At 65.2% G+C, this 11,031-nt stretch overlaps 1 protein-coding gene across 1 annotated transcript; it reads left to right on the top strand.

Moving 5' to 3' along the window:
* The first annotated feature begins 334 nt into the window (after positions 1–334).
* Positions 335–10,616, top strand: LOC134434029 (histone-arginine methyltransferase CARM1-like). Its single transcript, XM_063182724.1, is given in 18 exon segments — positions 335–494; positions 3,165–3,290; positions 3,383–3,489; positions 3,585–3,689; positions 4,375–4,485; positions 4,564–4,741; positions 4,827–4,917; positions 5,922–6,003; positions 6,138–6,223; positions 6,313–6,402; positions 6,489–6,626; positions 7,493–7,582; positions 7,665–7,680; positions 7,682–7,784; positions 7,879–7,956; positions 8,418–8,437; positions 8,440–8,488; positions 10,411–10,616. Coding segments are annotated over 18 exon segments (1,752 nt in total). The 5' UTR covers positions 335–349; the 3' UTR covers positions 10,548–10,616.
* The last annotated feature ends 415 nt before the right edge of the window (positions 10,617–11,031 follow it).

Genomic DNA, 11,031 nt, shown 5'->3' with positions numbered 1-11,031 from the left:
CCGGTGCCCGTTCCCGGTGTCCCCGTTCCTGTTCCCATTCCCGGTGCCCGTTCCCGGTGTCCCGCTGCCATTCCCGGTGTCCCCGTTCCTGTCCCCGTTCCCGGTGTCCCCGTTCCTGTTCCCGTTCCCGGTGCCCGTTCCCGGTGTCCCCGTTCCTGTTCCCGTTCCCCGTTCCCGGTGCCCTCCCATCCGCCGGGGGGCGCCCCCCCCTCCCTTCCCGCCGCCGTGATTTGGGGGCGTGGCCACCACGGGATGGGCGTGTCCACGCCGGGGCGGGGCCCGGGTCGGCGCGGGCGGGGCCGGGTCGGGGGGCGGGGCCCCGGGTGGGCGGGGCGCGGCGCGGTCCAAGATGGCCGCGGTGTCGGTGTTCCCCGGCGTGCGGCTCCTCACGGTCGGGGACGCGAACGGGGAGATCCAGCGGCACCAGGAGCAGCAGCCGCTGCGCCTCGAGGTCCGCACCGGCCCCGACAGCGCCGCCATCGCCCTCTACGGCCGTGAGTGCGCCGGGAGGGGCGGGGGCCCGGCGGGGGAGGGGGCGTGGGGGGCTGAGGGGAGGGGGGAGGGGCCCTCAGGGGTCGGGGGGGGCGGGGAGGGGCCCTGAGGGGTCTCTGGGGATGGGGAGGGGGCGGGGAGGGGCCCTGAGGGGTCAATGGGGGGCTGGGGGGGGCCCTGAGGGGTCACTGGGGATGGGGGGTTCGGGGTGGGGGGTTTATGGGGTCTGGGGGGGTTTGGGGGTTCAGGGCACGGGGAGGGGTCCCGAAGGGGGCTGGGGGGGCTTTAAGTGGATTTTAAATGTTCTTCACTTTTGGGGAGGGGTCTCAGCCCCGCCGCCCCCCCAGCCGGGTCCCGGGGTCTCCTCGGGGGCAGATCGGGATTTGGGGAGGGGTCCCGGTGCCCCCGCGTTTCCCGGAGGCTGCGAAAGTTCATTCCCATCCATCCCCCCCCCCGCGGCCACTTTTGCCCGAATCGGCCCCAATTCCGTGACCTTCCGGCACCCCCCGGTTCCGGGCCCGCGGGGGGCGGCGGCAACGCCGGCTCCTCTTTGTCTCGGTTTTCCCGTTCTTTGGGGCTTTTCCCGTTCTCTGAGGTTTTTCCCTTTCTTTGGGCTTTTTCCCGTTCTTTGAGGCTTTTCCCCGTTCTCTGAGGTTTTTCCCCGTTCTTTGAGGTTTTTCCCGTTCTTTGAGGCTTTTCCCCGTTCTCTGAGGTTTTTCCCGTTCTTTGACGTTTTTCCCCGTTCTTTGACGTTTTTCCCCGTTCTTTGACGTTTTTCCCCGTTCTTTGGGGTTTTCCCCCGTTCTTTGGGGTTTTTCCCCGTTCTTTGAGGTTTTTCCCCCCCGTTCTTTGAGGTTTTTCCTCCTTTTCTCCCCAAACCCGGCGCCTCCCGCGCTTTGTGCTCGGGGTTCCCGCGGCTCCGGTTGTGGTCGGTGCGACCCCCGGTGCCCTCCCCTCGGCCTCATTAACGGCGGCGCTAATTCCGTGATTAACGCGCGCTTTGACACCGATACCGGGGGAGGGAAACTGAGGCACGGCGGCCGCTGCACGGCCGGGCCCGCGGCTCCTCCGGTACCGGCCGGGCCCGATCACAACCGGAGCCGCTCCCGAGCCGCCTTTGTGCGCGGGGCCGCGGAGCATCTGCCGCTCCCGAGCCGCCACAAAGCGCCGCGGGCTCCCGGTGCTCCGGTACCGGCGGCTGCTCCCGGGCCCTCCGGCAACTCCCCGCGGCCGCCGGACCCCGGGGGCAAACCGGGAATTTTCGGGAAGCGGCCGGGTCCGGTTTTACCGGCCGGGGGCACCGCGGGGCCGCTCCCGGTCCCGGGGATGGCTCCGGTCCCGTTTCTGCCTCCCGGGGCCGTTCCCGACCCCTCCATCCCGTTCCGTTCCACCCTCGAACCCCAAATCCCCGTTTCTGACGGCAATTCCGGCCGCCCCCCCCCGCCCCGGGCCGTGCTTTAGGAGCCCTCCCCGCGGTAATTAGAGGTTAATTAGGTTAATTGTGCTGGGTCCCGCTCTGCGGGGACGGTTCGGGCCCGGCGCTCCCCTCACTTTTCTCTCTGTCCCCTCCCTTGTCCCTCCCGGTTTTCCCGCCCCGTTCTCCCTCCCCACACCCTCCTCTCCCTTTTCCCCCCCTCCCCACTCCCGATTTTTGTGTCCCCCATTCCCATTTTTCCCATTTTTCCCCTCCATTCCCGCTTTTTCCCGTTTTCCCCCCACCATTCCCATTATTCTCCCCATTCCCGTTTTCCCGCATTCCCGTTTTTCTGTCCCCATTTCCCTCCCCATTCCCATTTTTCCCCGTTTCCCCTCTATTCTCCCACCCATTTTTCCCATTTCCCCCCCTTTATCCCCTTTCCCCCCATTTTCCCCCATTTCCCCCCCATTCCCATTTTTCCCAATATTTTCCCCCCAATTCCCCCATTTTTCCCCATTTTCCCCGCATTTTTTCCCGTTTCCCCTCTATTCTCCCACCCATTTTTCCCATTCCCCCCCTTTATCCCCTTTCCCCCCATTTTCCCCCATTTCCCCCCCATTCCCATTTTCCCATTTCCGCATTCCCATTCCCCTTTTTCCCCTTTCCCCCCATTTTTCCCCATTTCCCCCCATTCCCATTTTCCCATTTCCTCATTCCCATTCCTGTTTTTCCCCTTTCCCCCCATTTTTCCCATTTCCCCCCCATTCCCATTTTCCCATTTCCGCATTCCCATTCCCGTTTTTCCCCTTTCCCCCCATTTCCCCCCATTTTTCCCCATTTCCCCCCCATTCCCATTTTCCCATTTCCTCATTCCCATTCCCCTTTTTCCCCTTTCCCCCCATTTTTCCCCATTTCCCCCCATTCCCATTTTTCCGTTTCCTGATTCCCATTCCCCCCCATTCCCCTTTTTCCCGTTTCCCCCCATTTTTCCCCATTTCCCCCCATTCCCGTTTTTCCCCTTTCCCCCCATTTCCCCCCATTTTCCCCATTTCCCCCCCATTCCCATTTTTCCATTTCCTCATTCCCATTCCCGTTTTTCCCCTTTCCCCCCATTTTTCCCCATCTCCCCTCCCCGTTCCCACCTCCCCCCATTCCCGTTTTTTCCCGTTTTTTCCCGTTTTTCCCCGTTTTTTTCCCGTTTTTCCCCGTTTTTCCCCGTTTTTTCCCGTTTTGCCCCCGTTCTGCCCCCCCACAGATGAGGAGGTGTGCGTGTTCAAGTGCTCCGTGTCGCGTGACACCGAGTGCAGCCGCGTGGGGAAGCAATCCTTCATCATCACGCTGGGCTGCAACAGCGTGCTGCTGCAGTTCGGGACCCCCACGGGTGAGGAGCCCCCCCCCGCGCGCGCCCCCTCCCCCCCCCGCGCCGCCCCGGGACCCCCCCGGGGACCCCCACATTAACCCTTTGCGCCCCAGATTTCTGCTCCTTCTACAACATCCTCAAGAACTGCCGCGGGCACAACACGGAGCGCTCCGTGTTCAGCGAGCGCACCGAGGAGTCCTCGGCCGTGCAGTACTTCCAGGTGGGGACCCCCCGCTCGCTTTTGGGGGGCTATTCTGGGGCTGGGGGGGCGCTCCCGGGGCCGGGGGGCTCACGGCCTGTCCGTCTGTCCGGCAGTTCTACGGGTACCTGTCCCAGCAGCAGAACATGATGCAGGACTACGTGCGCACGGGCACGTACCAGCGGGCCATCCTGCAGAACCACAGCGACTTCAAGGACAAGGTCTGGGGGCGTTCGGCTCGTTTTGGGGGGGTTCGGCTCATTTTGGGGGGATTCAGCTCGTTTTGGGGGGGATTCAGCTCGTTTTGGGGGTGTTCAGCTCATTTTGGGGGGATTCAGCTCGTTTTGGGGGACCCAGCTCCTTCTGGGGGGTTCAGATCGTTTTGGGGGGGATTCGGCTTGCTTTGGGAGGATGTGACTCAGTTTCTGTCGGGTCAGATCTTTGGCCTGGTTTTAGGGGGGAAGCCTGGCTTGGGTTTTGGTGGGATCCGGTTGAGATTTGGGGGCGTCTGGCACCATTTTTGGGGAGATCTGGCTGGGTTTTTGGGGGGTTCTTGGCTGGGTTTTTGGGGGAGAATTTGGCTGGGTTTTGTGGGGTTTTTGGCTGGGTTTTTGGGGGGGTTTTGGCTGGGTTTTGGGGGTTCTTGGCTGGGTTTTTGGGGCGTTCTTGGCTGGGTTTTGTGGGGTTTTTGGCTGGGTTTTTGGGGAAGAATCTGGCTGGGTTTTTGGGGCGTTCTTGGCTGGGTTTTTGGGGGGTTCTTGGCTGGGTTTTTGGGGGTTCTTGGCTGGGTTTTGGGGGAGAATCTGGCTGGGTTTTGTGGGGTTCTTGGCTGGCTTCTGGGCAGGATCCATCAGGGGCTCAGCCTGGCGGCTCCCAAGGCTCCCAGCTGCCCCCATCCCTCCCCAGATCGTGCTGGACGTGGGCTGTGGCTCGGGCATCCTCTCCTTCTTCGCGGCGCAGGCCGGGGCGCGCAAGATCTACGCGGTGGAGGCGAGCACCATGGCCCAGCACGCCGAGGTGAGCCCGGGGGGTGTTCCCGGGACCCCCTCCCCTTGCCCCTCACGCCCTGACCCCCTCCCCTTGCCCCCTGCCCAGGTGCTGGTGAAGAGCAACAACCTGACGGAGCGCATCGTGGTGATCCCGGGCAAGGTGGAGGAGGTGTCGCTGCCCGAGCAGGTGGACATCATCATCTCGGAGCCCATGGGCTACATGCTCTTCAACGAGCGCATGCTCGAGAGCTACCTGCACGCCAAGAAGTACCTGAAGCCCAGTGGTGAGCCCTCGATTCGGGGGGGTCCCCGGGGGTCCCTGGGGGGCCGCGGGACCCCCCCCGGGCTCCAAGGCTGACCTTCCCTCAGGGAACATGTTCCCCACCATCGGGGACGTGCACCTGGCGCCCTTCACGGACGAGCAGCTCTACATGGAGCAGTTCACCAAGGCCAACTTCTGGTGAGCCTCGCCGGGCCCCCGGCCCCGTGCCCAGTCCCCGTTCCAGTCCCCATTGTTTCCTGTTCCCATTCCTGGTTCCCAGTCCCCGTTCCAGTCCCCATTCCCCAGTCCCCATTGTTTCCTGTTCCCATTCCTGGTTCCCAGTCCCAGTTCCAGTCCCCATTCCCCAGTCCCCATTGTTTCCTGTTCCCATTCCTGGTTCCCAGTCCCAGTTCCAGTCCCCATTCCCACTCCCCAGTCCCCATTCCCCGTTCCCAGTGTTCCCAGTTTGGCATTCCCCATTCCCAGGTACCAGCCCTCGTTCCACAGCGTTGATCAGTCCCCGTTCCCAGTTCCCATTCCCAGTATTCCCAGTATTCCCAGTATTCCCAGTTTGGCTCTCCCCAGGTACCAGCCCTCCTTCCACGGCGTTGATCAGTCCCCGTTCCCAGTTCCCATTCCCAGTATTCCCAGTATTCCCAGTATTCCCAGTTCCCCGTTCCCAGTTCCCATTCCCAGTATTCCCAGTTTGGCTCTCCCCAGGTACCAGCCCTCCTTCCACGGCGTTGATCAGTCCCTGTTCCCAGTCCCCATTCCCAGTATTCCCAGTATTCCCAGTTTGGCTCTCCCCAGGTACCAGCCCTCCTTCCACGGCGTTGATCAGTCCCCATTCCCAGTATTCCCAGTATTCCCAGTTTGGCTCTCCCCAGGTACCAGCCCTCGTTCCACGGCGTTGATCAGTCCCCGTTCCCAGTTCCCATTCCCAGTTCCCATTCCCAGTATTCCCAGTATTCCCAGTTTGGCTCTCCCCAGGTACCAGCCCTCCTTCCACGGCGTTGATCAGTCCCCGTTCCCAGTTCCCATTCCCAGTATTCCCAGTTTGGCATTCCCCATTCCCAGGTACCAGTCCCCGTTCCATGGTGTTGATCAGTCCCCGTTCCCAGTTCCCATTCCCAGTATTCCCAGTATTCCCAGTTCCCCGTTCCCAGTTCCCATTCCAGTATTCCCAGTTTGGCTCTCCCCAGGTACCAGCCCTCCTTCCACGGCGTTGATCTCTCCGCTCTGCGCGGCGCTGCCGTGGACGAGTACTTCAGGCAGCCCGTGGTGGTGAGTGACCCTGGGGGGCTCTGGGCTGTTCTGGGGGGGGCTCCGCTCCATCCCGGGGGGGTCTCCTGCCCGTTCTGGGGGTCTCTGGCCCGCCCAGGACGCTCCCAAACCCCCGCTGCCCACCCCTTGCCCAGGACACCTTCGACATCCGGATTCTGATGGCCAAATCCGTCAAATACACCGTGAACTTCTTGGAAGCCAAGGAGGGCGACTTGCACAGGTGAGGGACACCTGTGGGGGTCTGGGGGATCGGGGGGGCTGGTCCGGGGGGTCTCCTCCCGCCCCCCGCTGACCCCCCGTGTCCTCCAGGATAGAAATCCCCTTCAAGTTCCACATGCTGCACTCGGGGCTGGTGCACGGCCTGGCCTTCTGGTTCGACGTGGCCTTCATCGGCTCCATGTGGGTGATCTGGGGAGGGGTCCCGGGGGGCGGGGGGGGGGGCGGGGCTCCGTCCGAGCCCCCCCTGAGCCCCGTGCCCCCCCCAGAATGACGGTGTGGCTCTCCACGGCCCCCACGGAGCCGCTGACCCACTGGTACCAGGTGCGCTGCCTGTTCCAGTCGCCGCTCTTCGCCAAGGCGGGCGACACGCTCTCAGGGACCTGCCTGCTCATCGCCAACAAGAGGTGGGCAGGGGGCTCTGGGGGGCTTGGGGAGGGGTCTGGGGGGCTTGGGGAGGGGGCTGGGGGGCTTTGGGGGCTGTTTGAGGGGATTTGGGGCTGTTCTGGGGCAGTTCTGGGGGCGCACAGACGACACGCTCTCAGGGACCTGCCTGCTCATCGCCAACAAGAGGTGGGCAGGGGGCTCTGGGGGGCTTGGGGAGGGGGTCTGGGGGGCTTGGGGAGGGGTCTGGGGGGCTTTGGGGGCTGTTTGAGGGGATTTGGGGCTGTTCTGGGGCAGTTCTGGGGGCGCACAGGCGACACGCTCTCAGGGACCTGCCTGCTCATCGCCAACAAGAGGTGGGCAGGGGGCTCTGGGGGGCTTTGGGAGGGGTCTGGGGGGGAATTGAGGGGATTCGGGGCAGTTCTGGGGGCGCAGGGGGGATCTGGGGGGCACAGGGGGGATCTGGGGGGCTTGGGGCAGGTTTGGGGGGGTCCCCAATCCCCCCCAGCCGTGTCGGGGTTTGGGCTGTGCTGGATCCGCTGCTGCCTCTGGAGCTGGGCTGGGATGGGGGGGGCCTGGCCCAGTTTGGGGTAAGGTGGGGGGGCCTGGCCCAGTTTGGCCCAGATGGGGGGGCCTGGCCCAGTTCCAGGGCTGGGGGTGGCCCTGGCCCAGTTTTGGGGCTGTTTTTATAACTGGGGGGGCACTTTGGGGTCTCTGTGCACCTTGGCTGCACTTTGGGGTCTCAGAACCCACCCTTGGCTGCACTTTGGGGGTCTCTGTGTCCCCATTCGGGGGTCCCAGCCCCTCTCAGGTGTATCTGGGGAGGGGTCCCAGCCCCTCTCAGGTGTATATTTGGGGAGGGGGTCTCACGGTGTGCCCCCCTCCCCAGACAGAGCTACGACATCAGCATCGTGGCCCAGGTGGACCAGACGGGCTCCAAATCCTCCAACCTGCTGGACCTGAAAAATCCCTTCTTCAGGTAGGGCCGGGGGGGGCTGCGGGGCCGGGGGGCCCCCCGGGACCCCCCCCCAAGCCCTGACACCCCCCTCCCCCATCCCCAGGTACACGGGCACGACCCCCCTCGCCCCCGCCCGGCTCCCACTACACGTCCCCGTCAGAGAACATGTGGAGCACGGGCAGCAGCTACAACATGAGCACGGGGCATGGCCGTGGGCCGGTGGGTCTGGGGGCTTTGGGGGTGTCCTGGAGGGTGTGGGAGGGTCCTGGGGGGGCCCGCCCCCCATTTTGGGGGTCCCTGACCCCCTCCCCACACAGGAATGCCGGCTGCCTACGACCTGAGCAGCGTCATCGCCGGGGGCTCCAACGTGGGGCACAACAACCTGATCCCCCTGGGTGAGTGAGTGGGGGGGCTCGGGGTGAGGGGGGGGGCTCACAGTGAGGGTGGGGGGTCTCACGGTGAGGGTGGGGGTCTCAGGACTCGGGTGGGGGTCCCACAGTGAGGGTGGGGGGTCCCACGGTGAGGGTGGGGGTCTCAGAGTGAGGGTGGGGGTCCCACGGTGAGGGTGGGGGGTCTCACGGTGAGGGTGGGGGGTCCCCACGGTGAGGGTGGGGGGTCTCACGGTGATGGTGGGGGTCCCCACGGTGATGGTGGGGGTCCCACGGTGAGGGTGGGGGTCTCACGGTGAGGGTGGGGGTCCCACAGTGAGGGTGGGGGTCTCGGGACTCGGGTGGGGGTCCCACGGTGAGGGTGGGGGGTCTCGGGACTCGGGTGGGGGTCCCACGGTGAGGGTGGGGGTCTCGGGGGTCTCACACCCCCCCCGGCCTCACCATGCCCCCCCCCCCCCCCGCCGCAGCCAACACCGGCATCGTGAACCACACACCCACTCCAGGATGGGCTCCATCATGAGCACGGGCATCGTGCAAGGTACCCCCGAGCCCCCTCCCCAGATAAACCCCCCCAGGCCCACCCCCGTGTGCCCCCCCATTGCCCCCCATGTCCCTGTGTGCCCCCCCATTGCCCCCTGTGCCCCCCCCATTTCCCCCTGTGCCCCCCAGGCTCCTCGAGTGCTCAGACCAGCACCGGCGCCAACTGCCCCCCCTGTGCCCCCAATGCCCCCCATGTCCCTGTGTACCCCCAATGTCCCCCAGTGCCCCCCCTGACCCCTGTGTACCCCCAATGCCCCCCATGTCCCTGTGTACCCCCAATGTCCCCCAGTGCCCCCCATGTCCCTGTGTACCCCCCATTGCCCCCCATTTCCCCATTGCCCCTCAGTGTCCCCCCACTGACCCCCATTTCCCCTGTGTGCCCCATTGCCCCCACTGACCCCCATTTCCCATTGCCCCCCATTGCCCCCCATTAACCCCCATTTTCCCCCCAGGCTCCTCCAGCGCTCAGACCGGCACCGGCTCCAGCTCGCACTGCCCCCCCTGTGCCCCCCATTGCCCCCCATGTCCCTGGGTACCCCCATTTCCCATTGCCCCCCAAAGCCCCCCATTAACCCCCATTTCCCTGTTTCCCCCCCAGGTTCCTCGAGTGCTCAGACCGCCGGCTCCAGCTCGCACTGCCCCCCTGTGCCCCCCTGACCCCTGTGTACCCCCATTTCCCCAATGCCCCCCATTGCCCCCCAATGCCCCCCATTTCCCATTGCCCCCCAAAGCCCCCCATTAACCCCATTTCCATTTCCCCCCCAGGTTCCTCGAGCGCCCAGACCGCCGGCTCCAGCTCGCACTGCCCCCCTGTGCCCCCATTGCCCCCCATTTCCCCAATGCCCCCCATTTCCCATTACCCCCAATGCCCCCCATTAACCCCCATTTCCCATTTTCCCCCCCAGGTTCCTCAAGCGCCCAGACCGCCGGCTCCAGCTCGCACTGCCCCCCTGTGCCCCCCATGTCCCTGTGTACCCCCAATGCCCCCCATTGCCCCCCATTAACCCCATTTCCCTGTTTCCCCCCCAGGTTCCTCGAGCGCCCAGACCGCCGGCTCCAGCTCGCACTACCCCCTGTGCCCCCATTGCCCCCCATTTCCCCATTGCCCCCCATTGCCCCCCATTAACCCCATTTCCCTTTTCCCCCCCAGGTTCCTCGAGCGCCCAGACCGCCGGCTCCAGCTCGCACTACCCCCTGTGCCCCCAATGCCCCCCCATTGCCCCCCATTGCCCCCCAAAGCCCCCCATTAACCCCCAAAGCCCCCCATTAACCCCCATTTCCCTGTTTCCCCCCCAGGTTCCTCGAGCGCCCAGACCGCCGGCTCCAGCTCGCACTACCCCCTGTGCCCCCCATGTCCCTGTGTACCCCCAATGCCCCCAATGCCCCCCATTTCCCATTGCCCCCCATTAACCCCCATTTCCCCAATGCCCCCCATTTCCCATTGCCCCCCAAAGCCCCCCATTAACCCCATTTCCCTTTTCCCCCCCAGGTTCCTCCAGCGCCCAGACCGCCGGCTCCAGCTCGCACTGCCCCCCTGTGCCCCATTGCCCCCCATTTCCCCATTGCCCCCCATTGCCCCCCAAAGCCCCCCATTAACCCAATTTCCCATTTTCCCCCCCAGGTTCCTCGAGCGCCCAGACCGCCGGCTCCAGCTCGCACTACCCCCCTGTGCCCCCCTGACCCCTGTGTACCCCCAATGCCCCCCAATGCCCCCCATTTCCCATTGCCCCCCACTGCCCCCCATTAACCCCATTTCCATTTCCCCCCAGGTTCCTCGAGCGCCCAGACCGCCGGCTCCAGCTCGCACTGCCCCCCTGTGCCCCCCATGTCCCTGTGTACCCCCCAATGCCCCCAATGCCCCCCCATTTCCCATTTCCCCCCAAAGCCCCCCATTAACCCCCATTTCCATTTCCCCCCCAGGTTCCTCGAGCGCCCAGACCGCCGGCTCCAGCTCGCACTACCCGCCCCTGCAGAGCCAGTTCACCATGGGGGGCCCCCCCATCTCCATGGCCTCCCCCATGTCCATCACCACCAACACGATGCACTACGGCAGCTGAAGGGCCCCCCCCGGCCCCACCCACCAGACACAAACCAAAACCGGGGACACGGGGACCCCCCCCCACCCCGCCCGCCCGCCCCGGGGGTCCCTCCCTGCCCCCCCCTTTCCCCCCGCTCCACAGGGGATTTTGGGGGTTTTTTTGGGTTTTTTTGTTTTTTTTTGTGTTGTTTTGTTTTTGTGCGGGGAAGGGGGGGAGGGGCCGTTTTTTTACCGCTGGATTGGGGGGGGGGGGGTGTGAGAATCCCCCCGGGACCCCCCCCCCCCCCCCCCGGGATGGGAACCCCGCCGGGAAGGGGCCGAATGTACCAAAATCCCCAAAAAATCCCAAAATCCGCGGGTTTGGCCCCGAGCGGGGCGGGCGGCGCCGAGCGGGATCGCTCCGGCTGGAGCCTCAATAAACGGGAGGGTTTCACACCTGAGGGGTCCTCGGGGGGCTGGGGGCTTCCGGGGGGGGGGGCTGGGGGGGTCCCAAAACCCCTGAG

This window comes from Melospiza melodia, unplaced genomic scaffold (assembly GCF_035770615.1).
Source record: "Melospiza melodia melodia isolate bMelMel2 unplaced genomic scaffold, bMelMel2.pri scaffold_303, whole genome shotgun sequence".
Classification (NCBI taxonomy): domain Eukaryota; kingdom Metazoa; phylum Chordata; class Aves; order Passeriformes; family Passerellidae; genus Melospiza; species Melospiza melodia.
This window is presented reverse-complemented; position numbering and strand designations above follow the sequence as displayed.